Source organism: Equus przewalskii, chromosome 1 (genome assembly GCF_037783145.1).
Source record: "Equus przewalskii isolate Varuska chromosome 1, EquPr2, whole genome shotgun sequence".
Classification (NCBI taxonomy): domain Eukaryota; kingdom Metazoa; phylum Chordata; class Mammalia; order Perissodactyla; family Equidae; genus Equus; species Equus przewalskii.
The window spans coordinates 23,913,142-23,937,283 of NC_091831.1; the positions used below are offsets into that span (position 1 = coordinate 23,913,142).

The 24,142-nt window shown below is 41.5% G+C and overlaps 1 protein-coding gene across 9 annotated transcripts in view; it reads left to right on the top strand.

Moving 5' to 3' along the window:
* The window catches only part of SORCS1 (sortilin related VPS10 domain containing receptor 1), a 476,815-nt gene that overhangs the window by 302,330 nt on the left and 150,343 nt on the right, over positions 1-24,142 (top strand). For all 9 annotated transcript variants that reach the window (XM_070604587.1, XM_070604487.1, XM_070604417.1 and 6 more), the window contains one exon: positions 13,940-14,013. In XM_070604587.1, coding sequence (XP_070460688.1) covers positions 13,940-14,013 — 74 coding nt within the window. The remainder of the gene's footprint in view (positions 1-13,939; positions 14,014-24,142) is intronic.

A 24,142-nucleotide genomic window follows, 5' to 3' on the forward strand; every position in this document is an offset into this window, starting at 1 on the left:
AGTGTTCACTCTGCTGGATGCTGTTTTACACCAGCCTACGGTGAGCAGAATCCTCAGGCAAAAGGTACTGTCTCTTAGAAAGTATCTTATTGAGCTGGCAAGTCCTTCAGAACTCACCTGTGGAGAGTCCTCTTCTCTTCTCTCTGTCCTTGTTGTCTTTTCTAGCATATTCTCCCACTTTTGAATGCATACCAACCTTTATTCTTCCCTTATTTCCCTGCCATTGCTTTTTCTCTCCTTCAGTGAGTGAGACTTTTAAGGCCCTGAGTAAAGTCTGGATCTCTGGCTTGCAGGATAGAGCCCATATGGGCTGTGATGTTCTGCTCTGACTGCATTTTATCTTGAATGCCTCAACACCTAGTGGAGGCTTTTTGATGTGAGCATTTTAAGGGACTCAAAGAGTTTTGTTGAACAGACTGTCTTTTCTGGCCCAAGATGGAGTTTTACTGGCCATCAGTTGCATGGGAAGCCAATTTTTTAAAAAAATAGCTTTTAATCAGGGAGAAATATAAATGACCAAATGCCCTCAAAATTTGTAAAAGCAGGATGTTTTAATGTTTTTGCCTTTATTCTTAGAGAGAGAAACGTATCTGTGATATTCAGTGTCTTGGTGGTTGCCAGGAAATGAAAACTTTCAGGAATAGCCATGTGGCTCTCCAGGCACCACTGGAATGGCTACAGGGAAAAGGTTTGGAGACTTTTTTCCCTTTGAAATTCTAAAAGAAGTAGACTGAGTACTTGGGAAGCCCTGTTGGGGGACTAATATAGTATAGACACAGGAGCCGGACACCTGACCTCTGAAGGGTCTATGTGAGGATGTGACCTTGGAAAGCCCTGGAATTTCCAGAAAAATCAATATTATGCACATTATGTGAGTTTCATGTCAAACCGGCAAAGGGACATTGGACCTATAAAGTCACATCCCTTAGACTTCTTACAAAACAGCAGTAAATCACTATGGACACCATGAAGAATTCCACAGCATTTGTTATAGGTGCACCAAAATCTTTCCTTCCTTTATTTTATTTATTTATCTTTTTATTTCTGTAATTAAGCAGTGGGCAAACCAAACATTCCACTCATTCTTTTTGTTTCCTTGCATTTGGAAATGGAGCAGGTAGGGGAACATGGGCAGCGTTCATCTCTTCCTGGCTGGTTCTCCCTCCCTTTCTTGCCTCAATACAGGAAAACACCCAAGGAAGGCTTAGCAGCAGGCTGAGTCTACCAGATTACATTTTTATTTTAATTTGGCAATAAACTAGTGTACAAACTGTGCTATAAAACATTGCCTCCAACGACATCTCCCAGTCTGTCTTAAACACCTCACTAAACATGATGTGTTGGGAAACATTTGAAATGAGAGAAAACAAAACGCAGATGTGACTGAAAGAAAAGACAGGAGAAAAGGAAAAGAGTGTGCGTACGCCTCAACTTTGCTGACCATCCTCGGGTGCCTGGCTTGGGGCCTTTCTGTTAGGGCTTGCTCTGGTGGTGCAATTTGTAAAGGGCAGAGTCTGCAATGTTGTGAAACTGACATGAACACTCCCAGAACACTCCCAAAGAGGAGGTGAGGCCTCTTTGCTCTGCTTATCCAGGCTGGTAAGGCCTCTTCCTCGAGTACCTCTGCAGAAGGAGCTGCTGCTGCCCCTGACCATGTGCAGGAGGGACCACTTTTCTCTGGTGCTGTACAGTGTGCTTCCTTTCCCCACCCTTTTGGATGTCCGAGTCCATCTAGGCCATGAACTCAATTCCTGCACAGACAAGCCAGAAATCTAACTGAACAGAGTGGCTAGGTCTGAGCTGCGGGAACCTGGAGAGCAGGTGTTCATTAAGAAGGGTGGGGGCCTTGGATGTTGGGAAGCTCCAGCCTGCTGTTCTTACCACTGAAGATGGCTTGTCCCATGTCACCAGACCTTGAGATGTTTTCGAGCGACATAATCCTGCTTTGTTTGAAATGTGATATTTTCTTATTTTTAAGTGTTTATGACTAACTCAAAAATTTAAAACAGAAAACTGCAGGGCAAGAAACCGCTTCTGCTGCCTTGTGTTGGTCCCCAAATCACTTTTTTCTTCTCCTTCTGTCTTTCTCATCATTTCTACTTCATGGATCTCCCTGTCAATTTTGTTTCAGGAGACGTTACATTGTTTTGTGAATTTAAAAAATGCAAATGAGTGATCAACTCTGTAGAGGGAAGACAAAACCTTTAGGAGAGTTTGGTGGACCACTCTTCATTTTGTAGCAGTTCTAGAATATTCACTAGTTTATGTTGTCTCCCTTATTCTGGAGTTCTATGAGTCAGAAGTCCAAGTAATATCACGTGGGGACCTGCATGATTCCTCATCTCCTCTACATTACAAAGAATCACAGTTTATGCAAGAAATGAGAAATCCTAAAGCTTGCACATTGGCCTCACCTTCAGTATTTTGTTATATGTGGGTAAGATACACCCACAACCTTGGGGACAGGCCTGTGGCCAAGTGGTTAAAGTTCTGCACGCTCTGCTTCAGCAGCCTGAGATTCGTGGGTTCCTATCCCGGTTGCGCACCTACTCCACTCATCACCCATACTGTGGAGATGTCCCACATACAAAGTTGAGGAAGACTGGCACAGATGCTAGCTCAGGGCGAATCTCCCCCCTCCCCAAAAAAGATACACCCAAAACCACAACATGGTGTTAAAGGGGAAAAACATGTGTTTGTTTTTTATTTTTTGTTTTAAGTAATTTTATTGGGATTATAATTGTTTATAACATTGTGTAATTTGGGATGTATATTATTGTTTATCAATTCCTGAATATACTTCATCATGCTCACCCGCAGTAGTCTAATGTTCATCCATCACCATACATATCTGCTACTTTGTCCTGTTTGCCCACCCCCAACACCCTTCCCCTCTGGTAACCACTAATCTGTTCTCTTTAGCCATGTGTTTGTTATCTTTCACATGTGAGTGAAATCATGTATTATTTGTGTTTCTCTGTCTGGCTTATTTCACTTAACATCATATACTTAAGGTCCATCCATGTTATTGAAAATGCGCTAATTTTGTCTTTTTTATGGCTGAATAGTATTCCATTGGGAAAATGTGTTTTGATAAGGGAGGTTCTTTTCACAAATAAGTGAAAGCCTAAATATTAACAGTCCACATTCTCTGTACACCTGAAGGCTGACTTTGAGTTAAATCATATATTGATAGAAAAGGAAAAATATACTGCCAATGTGTTTGATAACACACTGTAGAATTTTAGTAACTTGCACAGAAGTAAATTTAAGGAAAATAACTAGTTTTAGTTCTCTCCCTTCTCTCTCTTTACCAGTCCAGCAATTTTATTTAAACGGTTTCATATCAATTCTTAACAAAAAAGTCTTCCCTTTCTTCCTTTGTAATCTTTCCTTCCTTTTCCTGACTGGACCCTAACAGAGAAGCATTGCTTATCATGGCTGCTTAGAATGCCAAGCATTCCCTGGGAAATAACGGCCGCTTCATAAGGGAATACATGTCATTTTCCAAAACTCAGTCATACTGGTTTCTCACTATTAGAAAAAATAGAGCAAGCCAGGTAAGAGTGTCAGCTTCCTGCTCTGTCAGGCCCTACCAATGACTGTGTGACCTTCAGCAGGTCACTTCACTTTATAGTTTCTCCAACTGTGAATACAGTAAGAATAAACAGTACCTGCCTCATAGGACTGTTTGAGGATGCTGTGATAATGTACATAAAACACTTAATGCAGAGCCTGGCACTTAGCAAGTATTGAATGGACGCTAGCCAATGTATTATTCAACGACCTAAGAGATAGCTGACTTGGTGTGGCATAGCTGGATTTAGACACAAGGCTGCCTCAGCAGTAGTCCAGGGTCTTCCCAGTAGCTGAAATTATAGGCACTTTAGTCAATGTTGAATGCCTTCTTAGTCGTTCACTAAAAAGCACCAAGGAATCAGAATGAATGGAGCAAGGAAGAACCGATATATATGGTGCTTAAAAAATATTATTGATTATAATAACAGTAAACCATTAAATATTAAAGTATTTGTTGTCACAGTTACTCTGTTTTGAATAGACCTAGACACTCCTTAATGTCAAAAGGGCAAGACTGAAATAAAAGATAAATGGATCCTTGAAATTCAGCCCCCTGGGGATATTCAAATGATTTCCGCACAAGCACAAACACTTAGGAAACTGATATCTACCTAATGCCATCACCTTTCCCCAAGGCACTGCATTAAGTGAAAAGGCACTCAGTTATTTATAAGAAATATGTTGAGCATTATATACCATGCTGGTTTGGCAGGATTTCCATGTGCTTGAAATTTCCCAATGTCAGAGCTGATTTCTAATCCCATGAATATGTAAATAATTTAAGTATCCAAGTACAAAACTGGCAATTAGAATGGAAACCAGGGAGCTTGGTAAATGTCAACCCCAGTTCTTGTTTATAAAACAAATTCTCAAACTGAAATGCCATCATATGCAAACAAGGAAGGCCTGTGTTCAGCTTCCATACCTTGTTTAACCAGGTTGTATCATTATTTTTCATTGTTTCCTAGAACAGTTTGATATACCTGTTCCCAATGATTTGAATGAAACATGCTGCAAGAATAGGGAGAAATGGATAGTTTAAAACGAGTGATCTGGATTAAGGTTTGGATAGACACAATTATGTTATTTGGTAGCTATTTAACCTTTAAATAGAGTTACATTTTTGATTATACAACTTTTTAGCCAGCTCTCTGATCTGTTCTGTGCCGCCAACATGTGTCTGAATGGATTAAGATGCCTCCTTAATCCATACACCAGGCTGGGGAAGTTTGAAGGACAGTTGACCTCAAAAGAAATCATGGATCTCTTTCTTAAATGAACTCAAGAGATAACCAGAAAAGACCTAACCCTAAGGATGGCCCTTGAACAATGTAGTAGTGCTAAGATTTTCCTGCACTCCTCCTTGACAAGAGTGGTCACAACCAACGATTTTGCCAAGAAAGGTAGTGGTTTTGGGAGGAGGAAGTCCTGGCCTTATGAATAGACACATTTTGTGAATTTATGACTCTATGGTTTTCATACTGAAAAATTAATTTTAAATGTTTCGTTGTCCAACCTCCCATCTTCAGTGTATAGGATATTGTAACTTCACATTACACATGGCATATTCAGTGTCCCAAGAGATCCAGAGGCCCAGCCAGGATCTTATAGCTGGCAAGAGGAAGAGAAACCAGAAGTCAGATATCCTTCTAAAATTACCAGGTTCCTTTACTGAGCTATATCTTTAATATAAAATATTCTCAGATGGAAAGGCACCAATTCAGGTCTCCAAGGCTCTCACTCTCCCAACTTGCTTAACACTCGTGCCTGCCTGGCTGGTCTAACTACAGGCATGATGAGAAAATATCCTGGAACAAGACTTGTGATCCCAAGGCTGCTTGCTCCAAGAATGACCATGCTAAACAATACTCAACCTCAGAGGATGGGAACATGGAAGCATTGTCTGGGATCCTTCCTTTCTTCCCGAAAGTCTGGAAACAAAGACAGCTAAGGCTGCAGGCAATAATCAGCAGCAGAAATTGGGGAGAGAGAGAACTAGTATTGGCCATTTACTCTGGAGCAAGCACTCTGCCAGGCTTTTCACATCGATCACTGAGCTTTATTCTTATACCAAACAGATATGTCGTTATACCTATTTAGCATTTAGGGAATCTGAGGCTCCAAGGAGTTAAGAAAATCCTGCAAGGTAGCATATCAAGTGCCTGGTAGGGTTAACTAGGGGTCTAGCCCGGTTTGACTGTCTTCGCACCCAGTCCTCCTCGCACCGAAACATTTGCCTCCCTAGAAAAGCCACTGTGATATTGTTCCTTTTCTTTAATTGCCATTTTTTTTTTTCTATTTTTATTTAACCTTTTCCTCCTGGCCCAACCTCCCATGAGAGATGTTGTTCCCTCATAGATGCTGCAGTACCCATTTCAAGAGCTGAGTGTCATAGCACAGGGAGGACTGTTGTTTGATGATCACAGGGGAGAGGCTGGGAGAGGGAGGGACCTGCGAACAAGAGGGAACTTGCCCCTTGCTGGCTCCCAGGTGCCCAGAGCCCCTAGTGATTCATCACACCAGCTCGTGACAATTTGAGAGACACGAGCACTGTGACCTCTGCAGAGCTGTTGCTCCAACTTCGCACCAGCTCTAGTCCCAGGGGTCTGATGTAAAACTCGCCTGCCCAGGCAAAATAGCAGGGGCTTTCAGGAGTGATCTTCTCCTAGGCTGTACATCTGGCCAGATGTTTTTCTGTTTTTTAAAATTTTTTGTTTATTTTTTTAATATTGTTCTCTTCCTTCCTTCTCACACCCATGGGCCCTGACTAACCCAGGCCTCATCTCTTCCTTGCGCTGTCACAGTCACCTTCTAACTGAGCTCTCTCTCCTCCGTTCCATCTTCACACTGCTAATAAATCCATCTTATGAAGGCACAGTTCCAGTTATGTTTCAAGTGATGATTTTCTCCTTCTACTTGTTTTTGTCTCTCAAGACTGCTGAGCTTTATCATCTATGCATTTAAATAATGGTGTGATTATATGGTTATTGAGGGCTACTCATTTTTTTATGAGTGTCTTGATTTTGAGGGATTTGTGGTATAGATCCTTATCTTAGCTTCTGATTATCTTATTGATCTGGTATTTATTTCTCCATCTATATTAGAAAAACTTAAAGGCCGAGATTCTATCTTATCATTTTCCTTTATACTTTCAGACCCAGGTGCACAGGAAATGTGTACAAATCTAACTGGTGCACGGTCTCATATTGACTGTTCCTTTCCAGCCAACCCCAGTTCCATATGTCTAATCCCCTACTCCTGTCTCAGAGTGCCAAACCCAACTGTGGGGTGTGTGATAGACTTCAGTGACAGTTGGGGAATGGCCAGTGACAGATTTGATAAATCCAGCCTCGGGAGAGATTGATGGAGCCAGTGACATGTCATCATTCCTGCTCCCTCTTCATCGGCAAAGCCTAAATGCTCAGCCTTGATGTTCTTGTCTTTTGGTCTCGTTGACCTTTGGTTCCAGTCTACATTAGCTCCCCAGAGGTTTTCCTAGCATTGCATCTATCCAACCTTCTCCCAGCCTCTGTTTATAGCCTCTGCTCTCACTTTTCTTTCCATATCCCAGCCAAACTGGGTCTCTTGCAGTTGACAAAAGAGAGAGAAAAACACCACACTAAGCTTTACCGCTCTGTTTATTTGCTCAGACTGACCCATCCATCCTTGAACACTCGTTCTTCCCATATTCATATTAAGAAATTTTAACTGTACTCCTAGGCCCACCTTGAAAGCTTTAGAAGATTCCCAGCTTTTCCTCTCCTACATAGGCCGCCATAGCACTCTGAACAGAGTATTACATGTTACTATACATTGTCGGTGATATATCCTGATGAGCTGCTTTTTCTTTGAGGAACTTAGATCTTTGGAGGATGGGGGAGCTAGTCTGGGATGGTCATCGTGGTTTTCTCACTATCCCGGTACCCACCAGCCAAGAAGACTTGTGTGAACACTTAGTGAACTTCTAGGAAGTTATTTTAGGCTGTATGAAATTATTTAGGCGGAATGTGGGTTCCCCTTAGAGTGAGTCCTGCCTTTCTCTTGTGCTGTGAATCCGGAACATCAGAGCACACTTCTGAAGACCACAGGTTTCTTTGCACTGATTCTCTGTCTTCCTATTGAGGCTGGTGGAGGAAAGAACTTGATATTTGTAATGCCTCAGGCCTGGCATTAGAAATTTATTTGAAGTCCTCAAGGTACTGTCAGGGAGGGGGAAATTTCCCTCTTTATCACCTCTTGAGTTCTTCTGGCTGAACTAATTAATAAAATTGACACAAGGGGGGCCAGCCCTGTGGCTGACTGGTTAAGTTCGCACTCTGCTTCAGTGGCCCAGGGTTCACCAGTTCGGATCTTGTGTGCGAACCTACTCACCACTCATCAAGTCATGCTGTGGTGGCATTGCATGTGGAAGAGCTAGAGTGACTTACAACTGAGATATACATCTATGCACTGGGGCTTTGAGGAGAAAAAAAAAGGAAGATTGGCAACATGTTAACTCAGGGCCAATCTTCCTCACCAAAAATTCACTAAACAAAAAAAAATTGACAAAAAGGAAGATCGACAAGAGAAAAACCAATTTAATTTCATGTGGATGGGAGATCTTGAAAATGATGCTCAGACAAATTACCAAAGTAGGCATCTTTATATCTTTTTACAAAAAGAAACAATAAATTTGTGAGGATTTGACAGGACAAAGAAACTTAGGTTTGGGTACCTAATTAGTAAAGAACCTAAAAAAATTCTAAGCAGAATTTGGGCTTGGGGTAGTAAATTAGTAAAAAGTAAGAAGGCTTGTTTATACAGGCTTTCCCGTCCTGAGTTCCCTATCTAGTCATAGGGCTCTCTCTCTCATCATCCTGGTGCAGGGAGGGTTCCTGTCACATGAGAGATTTATTTCCTGCTTTCCGGGGAAGGGAGAGGGTCAAAGTGTCCTTTCCGCACCAGTTGTTTCTCAAGTGATTTTAATTCAAAATAATTAATATGCCATTGTGGCATACTTTGGGGTGGCCTGCCCTGGGCCCCAACAGTAGGTCTCTTTCGTGCTAAAAAGAATACAGTAACAGCAGTGAGAACTGGAGAATCCTGAGGTGGGTGAGTCTTGGAACCCATGCCATCCCCAGGGCAGTATGAGGATGAGGCGAATAAGATAGAATGGGTAGGATTTTCTGTCAGCCTTTTCAAGAAGTGCAATTTGCAGGCCTCCTGCCTCTAAAATGTTAAGGGCAGAGAAGCAAAGAGGAGTGAGCAGGCAACCTTAAAAAGAGCTGACAGCAGGAAGTGTTCCGCCAACATGGAAGCCTCTGAAGGAGCCTATGTGGAGGAGACCCAGGGACCTGCCTCCTGACTGGGGACATCGCTATGGGGAACTTTGTGGTGAAAGCATCCACTCCCATCAAACAAAGACTGAAAACATGTTATCACTCTTCCCTTCTACCAAATTGTGCTCTTGCACTGATTTCCTAGCTACAAAAGAAAATTCCTAGTGTGTGCCTGTCGAACAATCTGGAGAGAGGGGCTACATTGACCTAATTTAGAAATATTGAGAAGACTTGCCAGAGACAGCAATGATTGCAAGCTTTTGCATCAACATAAGGAAGTTGGATTTCTCTTCCAAGAAGGATGCTACTCTGCTAGGAATTTCTCTTCAAAGAAAGATGCTGCTCTGCTAGGAATTCAACCAAAATGTGAATGGTAAGAAGTTGGAAAATGAAAGTTGGAAACAGCTGCTCTCATACCCCCTTCTCTCACCCTATCTTAATCTGCTGTAGATTAGAAATCCTGAGCAAAGCCAGTGAATCCCTCTCTTTCTCACCCCCCAGCTATTTGTCCCCCTGTGGCATCCCTCTTTATTCTCCATGGAGCCTGTGCCCTCATCCAACTTGCAGCTCTCCAGGCCTCCTGAGGGTGGCACCAGAGAGGATTGAACAATTGGTTAAAAGCTTATAACAAAACTAACCCTTGCAATTGCCTCCTTTGTAATTAACTGTATTTTTATCTACATTCTTCTCATAGCAAACAAAGGCAGATGGCAAGAAAACAAGCCAATGCGAGAGATGTCTAAAAGAAAAGAAAAACCCTTCAGGAGAGAAGCGTGGCAGGAAAGAGAGTGTTGATAGCTCCAGACCAGCATAATGACAGAGTGGAGGGTTTGGCCCTGAGGCTGCTGATAGATCTTGAGCATAGATGAGCATTAGGCTCGTGCTCATTAAGTTACATTTGCTGAGGCAGGGAAGTGGTCTCAGAGAGTTCAGAAGGATTTTAGACAGGAAGGATTTTCTTGCATTCTTAGTTAACCAAAGTCCTTTCTAAAATTTCTGCTCCTTCCATTTTTTACCAATATTTTGTACCAGTGTTAGCAAACAAAACCAAAATCAAATACTTTCCAAGAATGGCATTTTGAGGTTCATGATGGAGAGTTAGTAGCTGAAACTTGTTATCCTCCTAAAACTAGTTCAAATGTTTTCTCTTCCTCTCCCTAATCTCTCCCTCTCTGCTCAGCATCGCTGGAGAACACTGCTGCTGCTTTTTCTAATGTGACGGATAGTATGATAATTCTCAGTTCTGTTTTCTGACAGTCAAAAGAAACCTTGGAGCCGGGGAGACAGACAGGGAGTGAAATAAATCTTATTTAGGTGCTGCCAACACTAGAATTTTATTAAAGGCCATTGACTCGGTCTACACGAGAAGGCTTCCACTAGCGGCTGAGACAGAGTCATTGGGTAAAAGGCTTTGATATCATTCCCTTCTTTGTGGAGGAGAACTTTGCTGTCAGACTCTGCAGGTTTAGTTAACACATTACCTTGAATGGCTGTGAGTGGTTGTTTTCTCCCTTTCTTAGTATAACACCAAGCTGGACAATTAGCTTCTTAGGGGGAAATGTTTGAAGTAGTAGGTGCAGCATACAGAGCAGCTTCGTCTAGGGATGAATATGCAAGACCTGCTTGCAAATCCTTGGGAATTTCAAATGTGCTGGTGTTTGTAGATTTTTTTTTTTTTAAATATATAAACTTCTAGCTATGGATCCATGGAAGCAAAACATTTTCCTCTGATAAATTACCTTCGTCCATTCATTGGGAAACCTGGGTACTTTACTAGGTAGGTTCATCACTAGGGGATTTGCGTGGTACAAAATCGATATATATATATATTTTTTTGAGGAAGATCAGCCCTGAGCTAACATCTGCCAATCCTCCTCTTTTTGCTGAGGAAGACTGGCCCTGAGCTAAAGTCCATGCCCATCTTCCTCTCCTTTATATGTGGGATGCCTGCCACAGCATGGCTTGCCAAGCAGTGCCATGTCTGCACCCAGGATCCGAACCGGCGAACCCTGGGCTGCCGAAGCAGAACGTGCACACTTAACCCCTGCTCTACCAGCCTGGCCCCCAAAATCAGTATTTTTTTTCTTGATCATCTACTCTGTGCTAGGCACTGTATAGATATAGAAGGAGGGGATTCCTGACATATAAAAACTTTGTAATCTCATCAAAGAGGCAGGGAACAGTTTCACATGTTTTAGAATGATTTTAGATAGGAAGGAATTTCTGCCTTGCATTGGTAGAAGGCCCTCTTGAAAGGCTACTAAGAAAATTAAATGTAAATATGTGACCTGTAGTTTGATAGCATCTGTTATCGTATCATCTTTCTTTGGAATTGAGGCTACTAGGAATTTTCGTGTGTAGGAGAGGGTTCATAAAGAAGCTGTCCTTTGATCTGATCTTGAAAAGAAGACTGACATTGAGGTAGACAAGTCTTGAAGCCACCTCTGCCAGAGCGGGTAGCATCAGTGAAACCATGGGAGGGGGAATGTGCCCAGGTGTGAATGGGAAGGTGAGTCCACCAACCAAAGGCTGCCTATGGAGAGAGGAAACTGAAAAGGATGTTGCTGAGCTGAACGAGAGAGGCTTGGTTTATTGGATTGTTTAGTATACTCACTGCTTGAGGGGCCTCTGGATGCTCACAAATAACAAAGCAGCCCCTTGAAGAGGAGAAAAACAAATATCTGGCTGGGACACATACCTGTCTGGCCCACAGATTTTGAGTCCAAGCCTAGGGGCATCAATTTTAAAAAACATAGAGGAAAAAAAAAAACCACTGATGCTGGCACCCAGTGTTTCCTCACAGAGATGAATTCTGTGGGGGAGCAGGGATGGCAATCCCTTGGTGTAGCCACATGAGCCCTCAGAATTTATGTGTGATTTTCAGGATATGTCTGAGTTCAGCCTCCACACACATAATTATTATTACTTCACACCACCCTGATTGTGTTATACTTGCATAAATCTTTGTATGTAAATCTAGATATTGACATACATTTATATGTAGACATAGGCACACACAAATGATATGAACTCTGTTTCCTTTAAGTTCATAGAAACAAGTGCAGCCTTGGGCTTAATAAAAGCTAGAGCAAGAAGAAAGGCAGAAGCAGACACTCCCAGATCCCAGATCAGTCCCTACTGTTGTTATACAAGTCTGCATATTTAAATGCAAGGTGTTCAGGACATGCTGGAAAATAAGAGGAAGGATGTGCCTCCCCTAGCTGCTTGGGTTCTGTATTAAGAGGGAATGAGTTGTCTCATTCTCTGTTATCTCTACGAGGGGAGCTGCCTCCCCATCTCTCCTTGGCACTCTTAAAACGAATCAAGCATGAAATGCACCCAGGAAACTTTTGTCCCCCAGCCATGATGGGGCAGAGAAAAATAATAAGGCTTGAAAGAAAAAAAAAACACAGTTTCTCCTTGGCCAGATGCCCAAATACTGTGTAGTTGGAGCCAAATGACCTGCTTGCTTTAGTAGCCAGACTTTTCAGCTTTTTTGGCTTCAGAATGTGTTTTGATCCAATGGACATAATTCCATAGCAAGCTCTTCCGAGGGTCAGTAAGTACTCACTTGAGTTGAGTGTTTCTTGGACATGCCTGGTACATCTGCAGCCTTGGTGAATCACTGGGTGAGTCATTTGACCCTTCAATGAGTGCTGGGGCTGGAGAGAGGACAAGGCTGGACAGTCATGGTACTCAGTACAGTATGACTCACCATCCATTCACTGTGGATTTGGCAAGTGCAGTGGTGGAAGATCGGGGTATGAGCGGGTTACAGACCAGGCACAGAACAGAAAGGAGACGTTCCAAATGATATTTTTCAAGTCCGTAGCCAAATGTCCATATGAAGCCTAGAGGAATGGGAATCTCTGGGCTGCCAGCAGAGGACACTTCTGGAAGCAGAAGAGGGTTCCATGGTGCTGTAAAGATTATTGGAGCAGAGTAGAAGGGTGGAGCAAGCCAAGATGAAGAAGACGACTTAGGAGAAGAAAGGCATTTGGAGAGGATGGAGTATGTAGAGGGTTAGACTCTGTCCCATGAGCAGTATTCCTTTGCAGTTGCCTTTGGAGAATACTGAAGCAGTGTAGCAAATGGACTGCAAATCTTACCAGCTGTGTAACCAACTGTAAAATGTCCATAGTAACGTCATATATCACAGGGATAGTGTGTGGATTAAATGAAATAATGCATGAGAAGCATTTGGATCATAGTAAGAGCTTAGTCCATGTGGGCTGCTGTTATAGCCTGAAGTTCCTCTGGTTACTGTTAAAAAGATCAACACTGGCTCCTCTTGCCTGCAGGACCAATTCTGGTCATCTTAACTTTTTCCAAGTTGCCCTCAACATTTTCATCTAAATTTATTTAGCTAAGCCAGGCTTATTCATATCCTGTCCTTGTGTATCTCACCACTTTGACCCATATTGTCCCCTTTGTGAGTAATGACTGTCTTATTTTTGGCAGTTTGTATGTTGTCATTCGTTTGGATCCCAACTGAATCCCCATACATTTCTGAAACATCCCTGATTGACTTCTGAGTCTCCTTTGCATTCATTTGTCACTGGTGGCCTCAAGCATTTCTCATTATTCTAGTCAGGTTCAGGTTATACTCTCTGCTCTTCAAGAGCCAGGCCTGGATTTCGCACTTCTTTGTGTCACACACAATGGTCTGCATATCCGCATGTGCTAGGCCAAGTGGTACAGCTGATTTTTTTACCAAGCAGAACAGAGTATGAATCTTAGTTCATTCTAAGATTTAGTGGGCATGTGATTTCCAACAAATCACTTAATCTTACTCAACCTCAGTTTCTTCAACTATAAAATGGGGATATTAATATTTACCTTGCAGATTGTATGTGGGGAGTAGTGATGATGTGTAGAACACTCACTCGGCATATGGCAGGAGCTCAATAAATAGTAGGTATTATTATTATCATCATCATCATTATTATTATTATTATTATTATCACTGACTCACTGAAGTGATGTTTGTGCATTCAATGCACTATTAGGTCATGGTGCTGAATAATTTCTCTTCTCTACAGTTATACAGCTCCGCTGAATTTGGAAGAAGGTGGCAGCTTATCCAGGAAGGGGTCGCACCAAACAGGTTCTACTGGTAAGTCTTGCTTTATTTTGTGCACTTTATTAAGCTATCACCTAGTAAATGAGCATGGGATTCCTTTTCTCACCCAGAGCTCTCACATGAGGTCTGTTCTTTTTGGGATATGCCCACATCCCCCACGGCAGGATGTGACACTGGAGTAGTAAACATTTTATGGGAATGTTAAACAGTGTCACAAATGACTTAATGAACCCAAAATAAGTGACTGAGATTAGGGAACAGCCAGGGCTTTGTCACTGCTGTTTTGTTATATTTTGTTGAGACTTGTGAGACAGATACTTGAAAAACATTTTAATACTGATTTTTATTACTAAAAGCATTATACACACGTATGTTCCATGTTCAGAATGAAGGTTTTCAGTGTAAATAAGTAGATCGTCTTTAGTCTCAAATAGATCTTCCTCCCATTCCTGATGTCAAGGCTTCTAGACCTTCTTCCTGTCATATGGGATGCAACCAATGTTCTTAGTGTCTTACTTCTCCTTACATAGACGTTCTATGAATTACCAAACACGTATATAGATATGTGTGAGAACTTGGTCAACTTGGACTGCTAATAACAAAATACAATAGACTGGATCGCTTAAGCAACACATTTATTTCTCTCAGTTCTGGAAGCCAGGAAGCCCAAGATCAAGATCAAGGTGTTGTCAGATTGAGCTCCTGGTGAAGACCCGGATTTTTCAGAGGATACTGCAGCATACTGCAGAGGGCTGCCTTCTGCTGTGTCCTCACACAGGGGGAGACAGAGAGGAACAGCAAAAGAAACAAGGACACAAAGAAAGTTTCTCTTTTTTGCCACCGGAGGCCATCCCCCTGATTAAACAGAGGTGGCCTCCCTCCATGGGGTTCGGCGGCTACAAATGAAAAGAAGAGAAATAACACGAGTTCCTTTTGGCTTTGGAGTTTCCAAGGGCCTAGATCCTGGCAAAGCGAGAACAAAGTATGAAGCATTCTAGTGTAATTTCAACATTACTTATCCATCCCTTTTGAATTTACAACCTAACCCCTGCCAAAAGATATGACTCTACCTTACCCTAATTTATGTAATCTGCCTGGGGAAAAGACATTTAGGCTGTTTCCAGACTTTTGCTAGTGTAAAAAGTGCTATAAAGAACTAGCTCAGACAGAGTTTAAATATCCCTCGTTCACATCATTCAGAATCATTGGGGCAGTGACCTTTCAGGAGCCAATGAGCTCCTGCAACTACGACAGTAAAAGACGTCTCCCCTATACTCCTCCTAAAATCACGCTGCCTCTCATCAGCCTCTGCACTTACATGCTCCCAGTAGCCCCCCACCCCACCCCAATTCTCTCACTTTGAGGAGGAATGCATTTTTATCTTTCTTGTTTTCAAACACTGCCCTAAAACCCCTGTGGGAGTTGAAAGCCAGAGAATTGCATTAGAGAAATCTCTTAGAACGCTAGTGAAACTGCCTGAGAAAGTGAAAGACAAGTCATTTACAAACAAATTGGCTCCGAGATAACATGGAGAGACTTCTACATGGAGTGGTACCTGTTCCCCCATCATAAAGAGACATTTATGATTAAAGGATTTTTTTACGTAGAAGCTATTTGACTTTTTCCCACTGCTGCTCTTGCTCAGGAGCGGCTTGAGCCTTGCTTTCCGTGTCCAAACCAGCTTCTTCTTTTCTCTGGGAATTCAACTCTAGCTACCATTGAGTCATCCTTCTCTGATGAGCACTTCTTCTCTTCCCCTCTTACTCATCGTGTCCCTTATTCACAAGACACCTTGTACCTCTGTGTTTTGCCTATAAATTATAAAATCACTTTTTTGGAAAGAGGGCCCATGTATTTTTTTTTTTTTTCATTCTCTCATTTACTTGGTCTTATATGTGCATAGAAAGGCCTCAGAAAATAAATAAAGGAAAGACGAAAAGAAATGTATGTGGTCCTCCTAATTTAACATGGAAATGGAGTTGATGAGAAAGTGTGAGGGACAAATCTATCCTTAAGTCCTGCTTCTAAGAGACTAAAAATTTGTGCAGATAGACCCAGCAATAGAAGGTAGAAAGTTGCAATTCACAGAGAACTGGACGGAAGTTTGTTCCTACCAACAGAAACGAAGAAAAGCATTGACTAAAAGGATGCACGGAGAAAAAGAACTGAAATGAGAATATTTCCCATGTAAGCGGTACATGGTCCATAATATTTTCCAGCTCACTGGGGGTCATATTTACACACAGCATTGTGAGGTGAGTGGACTGGTGCTAACTGCAATCCATTCTTATCTCTTCTTTGAATGGAGGTCTTCTCTGTGAAAGGCTGATTAGCAAAGGCCTTGTAACCAAATGTCATAATATACTATCTTTATAAAAACCTTACACTTGACTGTGTATGAATTCTAATTAATCTGTTAAGTAAAATAAATAATACCCCTCCTTCTGTCTTTGGGAACAGAGAATTACATCTTCTTTATTCAAGCCCTAACATTGTGATAAGCATTATTCAAACTTAATCCTCATAACAATTTTATGAAGTAAGCCCTGCATTATCATCATTAACAGATGGGGAACACATGATATGGAGAGGTCAGGTAATTTAGCTAAGATCACACAGCTGGAAAGTGGCAGAGCCAATATTCAAACGCAGGCAGTCTGGCTCCAATGTCCATGCTCTACTGAATCAGTGGACTCTGTTGCCTCTGCCTCATGACCTTTTTTCTGAGCTGGGGTTGTGATCTCTGGAAATCCAGCCCATTCAGGCAGATGAGAAGAGAAAACCCAAAGCGCTTTTGGCCACAGTGCCTGTGTGTGTCTCTCTCCAACTTGGCTTGGCAATGGCCCCTGCAGATTCTTTAAATTTGGTTGGTTTTTCCAGAGAAGGCGAGAGACCTTGTAAACTGCATAGTGTACATGACTGCTGATGAAAATCTCATGGTCTCTGGCCACATGGTCTGTAGTTTCTGACTCTGAGAAACTTCCCAAGGCTTGCGGAAAAGGTGTCAACCACAGCAATGATTTTTAGACTCCCTCCTGGAAACCAGTTGCTTCAAATTACACAGGAACTATGGGGCTATCTAGGATTATTCAGTAAGCTTAATTAAAAGAAGCCCCCTTTAATCATTTCTTCTTTGAGCCTGGATATGGGGGTCTGGAAAGGACTGAGGGGAATTTTCCTAGTGCGAAATCAAATTGTTAAGTGACCCTGGGTAATAACATAGTGTTGCCCACAGAGAAAAGTGAAGATGAATTTCTATTTTTTCCTCATCACCTAATAGACTCGGGAAATATCTTTATTATGGACAGCAATAGTAATGCCACCCCTGGAAATAATCTATGGCAATTGTAAAATATTTATGGACTGTAAGAGCCTACTTTTATGTTATCACAGTGATTGCTGTTAGTACTACCATAGCTAACATAAATATGAACCCTCCTCCAAAGAGTTCAAATTGTTTCTAAAACCAATTTACATGTACAGGCCATCTTACAAAACATATCTTAGCAGAATATTGCCCTTAATAGAATAGGTGTCCTTTTGATTTAGCTAACTGTGATAAGTCTTGTTCTTTACTATGTCAGAAATCTTTTATACTGGGAGGCACTACAGCCTGGAGGTTAGGGGCTCAGAGATACTGAGGTGTGAGTTCTAGCTTTGCCATTTGCTAAGTAAGGGATCATGGGGAAGTTACTTAATTTCTGCATGCCTCAGTTTTTTCTTCTGTACAGTAAAGATAATTAATACCGACTTCATTAAATGAGATGTTTCTTGTGAACTGGTTACATGCCTGGCGCCTAAGAATTGTATTAAGTGCCCGCTGCCTAGTAGTGATAATAATATTAATAGCGGCTGACTTTCTGCATCTGTTACTCTTGTGTTCCTCTGTGTTGGCTTCATTCACAGATTGGCTTTTCCCCTTTTGTGGCAATGATGAACATCATCAGCTTTAGTCTTACGTTCTGACAGTTTAGAAGCCCCGTGAAACCAGTTGGCCTCTTTCCTTTTATTTCCAGAGATTGAATCTGAGTGGTCTAGCTTGGATGAAGGCTATACAAGGTGGTACATTACTTATGTAGGTCAGACACATATCTACACTGGGAACTGAAATAGAAGGTGGGGTCGAGTTCCAGTCAAACTGCATGGTTCAAGGTTGGGAGAGAGATGATTCCTAAAAAGGGAAAAAGATGTTATCATAAAAAGGGAGAATAGATTTTCATTAGGAAAAAACTACAGGTGAGAAAACTCAGTGTCAGCAAGATAAAATTCCATAATAGGGATTTGTATTTGTCAGGTAACTACAGTGATATGAGCACATGATAAATCATGCCGTTTGGTCCTCATAACAAGGTTGTGAGGTAGGGATTTGTATCCTCCTTTTGATGAAATAGAAAAGTGAGGTAGTTTATCCAACATATCACACATAGTATGTAATACGGCTAGGTTTTGAAACATGGTCTGTCTGTGTCCATGGCCCTTGCTTGCAGTAGTTAAGATTAGCCCCGAATTCAAGACTTATTTCCCACCTGCATCCCCTAATAATAACTGAGTTTAATAGTCCAGTAAATAAGGGCCAAGATGCTGCATTTTGACATTGAAGAAGAACGTGGAATTGAAGGATCAGTGGTACTCAAATGCCTTGAATAAGTGAAGCTCCTGCCGAAAGGCAAATTCCTTATTAGAGGTTTATGAATGTGGTTTGTTGGGATCTGATTCAAGTTCAGGACAAAGCCTTGGGAGGCAGTTTTCATTATAAACCATTCAGCAGTCTATTATCTATATAAAAGACAAGGCAATCTTAGAGCCATTTCACTTAATTAAAAATAGGTTCAGACTTACCTTATTGATTGTGTTGTTCTGACATCTGGGGGCTGGCTGGAAACAGGGATGACTGAATGATGATTACATATTTTATGTGACTAAGTTACTCATAGAAAACTAAGAGTTGGCTCCACAGTGAACCTTTGTTGTTCTGGCATGCCAGCCTTGTTTCACTAATGTCCCTCAGGGGGCATATGACAGCTGTATTGTACAGCAAAGAAGTACGGAAATACTTACAACTCCATACTCGATGTGTTTGAGCATGTACACATTCTCATTCATTCTCATGGTTCAACGCCAGCCAATATGAATGATTTCTCATTCCACAGTTTTGGCAACAAGTCCCATTTATTGAGCACTTACTTTGAGCGAAGCTCTGTGCAAACTGTTTTGCCTGATTGTTTCAAGCAATCCTCAAATCAATGATGTGAAATAATTTATTGATCAAAACTCATTTTCAAGACAAGAAAAATGCAACCTGTTTTAAGAAAAAAATTTAAAAAGAGATACTGGCTCATAGATCTTGAAGGTCAGAAGGTCTAGCTCTACCTAGACTCCACTAGATCTAGCAGCTCATTAAAGTCATCAGATCTTGACCTCTCCCCATCAATCAGCTCTACTCTCCTCTACTTTAGCTTCCCTCTCAGGCCTACTCTCTCCTCCTGGTGGTCTCTGACATCTTATGTCTTCCTAGATTCACCCCAATGGAAAAGAAAACACCTTCTTCCTTGTTGTTTCAGAAAAACTCCTGGGATTACATGTTATGGACCCTGATTAGGTGACATGTTCACATCTAGTCCTAGGGGTAGAATCAGTTCCAATAAACCACATGGACAGAAGGTAAGGAATGGTGAGTCCCAAGAAAGGCTGGGGTACTTTTACCAAGGAAAGGGGGACGTTATCAACAGGAGAAGCCCATTGCTGGGAGATGTTTTGATTCCCATTTATACATGAGTAATAAGAAGATAAATAAGAAAACAAAATCCTGAAGAGTTTAAATAATTTTACCTAATGTCACACATTAGTAAGTTTTGGTGATGGAATTTAAACCTAGGTATGTCTGGCTAAAGAGCCTGTGCTGTTTCAGCACCGAGCTATGCTTTCTCCAGCGTACCTCACCACCCCCATTATGCTAGGGACCAATAAATACTGGTTTGAGCTCCAGCTCTCCTGGAAGCTTCTCTGAGGACCCTGCTCTACAGAGCTCTCTTCTTACTCAGAACTGCTCTGTTGGCAGATATTTCCTGTTGACCTCGTATCCATTGGGCCCTACACTCAGTCATTAAAGTCACATTTATCTATATACCTGGCCTGTGGTTCTCTACTCTAACCTCAGGCGTGAGAGGCAGATCCATAAACTTTTACCAACTCATTTGGCTATGGTCAGAAAACACTCCAGGACTTAAAGTAGTTTCTCTCTGTGATTCTGACTCATATCACTCCCAGTCATCCTCCAGTTCTTGTTGAATATTGCTTCCAAGCCAATTTCAAGGGGTTTTTCCCGTTTGTTGTTGTTGTCTTTTTTTGTAAAGATTTTGTTCCTTTTTCTCCCCAAAGTCCCCTGGTACATAGTTGTGTATTTTTAGTTGTGAGTCCTAGTTGTGACATGTGGGATGCTGTCTCAGCATGGCTCGATGAGCAGTGCCGTGCACACACCCAGGATTCGAACCAGTGAAACCCTGGGCTGCCAAAGCGGAGTGAGTGAACTTAACCACTGAGCCACGTGGCCAGCCCCCATTGTTGTTGTTTGATATACACCAGATCACCATGACCATTTGTCTTCCTTCCCGGCCATATAACACAGCATCTCCAAGACTTCTAAGCTACTCAACCAAAGGGCCTTGGAGGATATGGCATGAGTTGGCTGTAACTCTTTTCTCTTTCCCTAGATGGGCTTAATGGATTCAATACCCAAAGAATCCTCTGCACTTTTCCTTCCCCAGATCCTGAAAACTGGAAATGGAATGGAGTCTAATGATGTTACAAAAAAAATAAAATAAAATAAAGGAAAACTCTATTCTATCAAAATAACAAGATAATTTGGTACTATATTTGGAAGGGGTTATGGCTATTTTTTTCAAAATACTCTGCCTCATCTTTCACTCAAAGCTATGAGGCAGGCCGTTGTCTGCAGAGAACTTTTAAATGAAGACCAGTACTCACTTTTGATTTTATGTTGAGCTAGGAGTGGAACATGTCTCCATTCAGAATCAGCTTTTCTTATAGGCTTCCATATTTCTACATTCCCCTTATCCCAGCCTCAGCATTTAGAGTCACATTCAATTTTGTTCTCTTACTCACCCCCTCTTAAATCTTTGAGTTTCTGTCAATTCTATGTCCATGAAGTTATGCCTGCCAATTTTCTCTAACATTCTCCTTAGCATTACACTGGTTCAGCCCCCTTCTCTCACTAGGAATAGTGAGAAAGCCCCTCCATTCATCTCCCCATATCACGCTACTGCCTAAGCGATCATGTAAGCATTTCCCTGTTCAAGTGTTTGCCTTGCTCCTCAGTGCTTACAACATATAATTGAAAAGAGTAAGAATGTAGCTAGGATCTTGCCAACCTGGGCTCCAAGTTCTGTGTTCTAAATTCCAAGAGGCCAGGTAAATAATTCTAAGCCCTGATTAGTCTGTGGACCAGTCCATACCTCTTATCTTTATGGTTTTATACATGCTTCTACCTGGGGATAAACTGTCCTCATTTGTTTTAGGAGTGATTAAATTTATCACCTACTATGTGTCAGGAAAGTTTGGTCTTTGACTACAGACATAATGTGTGAGGATCTTTGTCATTATTGGATCGCAATATTGGACCTTTATGACCTTAGACTGAAGTCTGCCTCTATCACGGAGCCTTCTTTGGTTCTTGCTGCTTGTTTTTCCAGGCAGGAAGAATCTTTTTATTTTCTGAATTTAAATGTGATTATTTCACAAATAAAATGTGGTGCATTGTAACATCCATTGTATTACAGGTCCGTGTACATGATTGACAGAACATGGGCTTAGAGTCAGCATATGCAGGTTCAAATCCCAGCTTCATTATTTACTAACTGAGTGATTCTGAGAAACTCCTTCATCTGCCCAAGTTTCAATTTCCTTCTTCCAAGGCTTATTTTGAGAATAAAAATGACAAATTATCATAATTATTATTAAGTAACTTAGCACTTAGTATATTTTCTATATCTATCTTTTTACTTCTTCATTTTCCTCTTGTACTACAAGATAAGTTCCTTAACGACCAAGACTCTGTCTTTAAAATGTTCCTATCTTATGTACGATAGTAAACAGAGCAGCAGAAACTTATGTGTACACATGCACACACACATATAAGATACTGAAATTCGTCAGATGCACACATACATGTGTATGCACACACACAAACCCACAAACACATCCAGATTGAAACACATCTTGAGTGGACTTCATCTGTTAAATTAGGGAGCCGTAATAGGTGACCCTTGATGAAAAGGTTAGACTTCTAAGCCATCAAAGAATATATTGAAGTGGGGAAAATTCTAGATCAGTAAAATGAACACTTTTCTATGAAGTAGGCTATTTATTAACTCAGCAGGCTGTCCTGAGGAGTAATGAGATCCATATAAGTAGAGAAATTTAAGCAAAGCCAGAGTGACTGCATCCTAGACTGCTCTCACAGGGAGTACTGCCCTGGACTGCCCGTATTCACAGATCCTTTACACGTTTCAGAATATGGGATTAGGAAGAACTCAGAACCCCACTTTCTGTGGACTATGGGCTTTATTCTCTCTTCTCTTATACTGTCATTCCTCCTCCCTAGCAGTCTCCTCTGGTTCTGAGCCCCCTACCCTCTAAGCTGAACCATGTGTGTGGTTTGGGTAAGGAGCAGGGAGAAGTGGCGGCAAACCATTCCTGAGACCATCCCAAGAGCTGCAGTGGAGCATTTCTTGTACCTGTACTATGGGTGCTAGATAAGAGGATTTTCATTATCTTGAGAGACCTAGTGTTTTGTTTTTTGTTTTGCTTTTCTGTTAATTATCTCCACATGAGTAGTGTTTTGCAACCCTCTTGCACCTTCCTCCACTTCTTCATCTCCTCCTATGACTAGCAAGTTTTCCCTACAAATTAAATTAAATTTCCCCCACTAGAGTGTGAGCCCATCACTTTCCTCATGACCTTCATTCACTAATGGCCACCGTTAATTCTTGTCCTCCTTATCTTGACAGTTTTCTGTCTCCATGGACTGCACTTCCTCTCTCTGAGCAACTGAGATTTGATCGCTTCTCTAGATTTCCACTAAGAACTCTTATGATGGCAGAGTGCAAGAGATAGCACTGACTGAGAATGGAAGAGGGGAAAATCCTCATAATTTATGGTTTCTTAATTTAGAATAATATTAAAAGAAATGGACTTATGCCCTAGTGGTCAGACCTCACTTAGCCTTCAAGTTCAAGAGCCTCTGGGTTTGCACAGCATCTACATGTGTGATTTCTCTTGCTCATTCAATCATTGGCCACCTTTGTATGTTGCTTTTAGTCAGTAAGAGATGGTGTCTAATGTTTAAGAGTGAGAGCTCTGGATTCAGAACACTAAATTTGTTAGAATCCTGTTTTCAAGGGGTGTGGTGATGAGCTATTTGGTTAACTTCTCTAACCCTTCATAGTCTTCATGTGTATAATGGTCGTCATAATAGTGTCTTCCTCATATACTTCTCAGGGTAAAAATAAAAATTCAGGCTAAACTCTAATATACACTATGCTGAATAAATATTAACTATTATAAAAAAAGAGGAATAGGGAGGAGATGGATATTAAAGAGTTTCTGAAATGTGGCAATCTCATTTTGATATTCAATTTAATAATTTATATTTTCAATGAGAATTTTAATGTGTACATGCATTTTACTTCTGTGTTGCCCCAGAATCAGGAACAATGGATAGAAAGTCAGCTTACTCTTTTGTTTTACACCTTCTCAATTATTTGAAAACTCATGTTACTCAATTTATTTAATTTGCATCAGCTGAGTAATTTTCAGAGCCGCCTTTTGGCCATGCAGATGGAGAAACCATCGTCCCTTCCCTCAGGGGGCTTGCAGCTGCTGGGGGGTGTGCCCGCAGAGGGAGCTCCTTCAGAAGTATAAGAAAGGGTATTGCCCCTGCATAGCTGCCCCTCGGAATTTGCAACCAAGCATCTGGCTTTGGGCCTGAGTTCACAAGGCTGGCAATCTGGAAGAAAAGCTGGAGATGCACTTGGGAGGGAAGGGTGAGGACACACTGGAACCTATGAGCGCTTCTGCACTGCCTCTCATCAGATCTAAACAAAACAACCTTCGGAGTGAAGTGGCTTCTGCTTCTCTCCTGCCT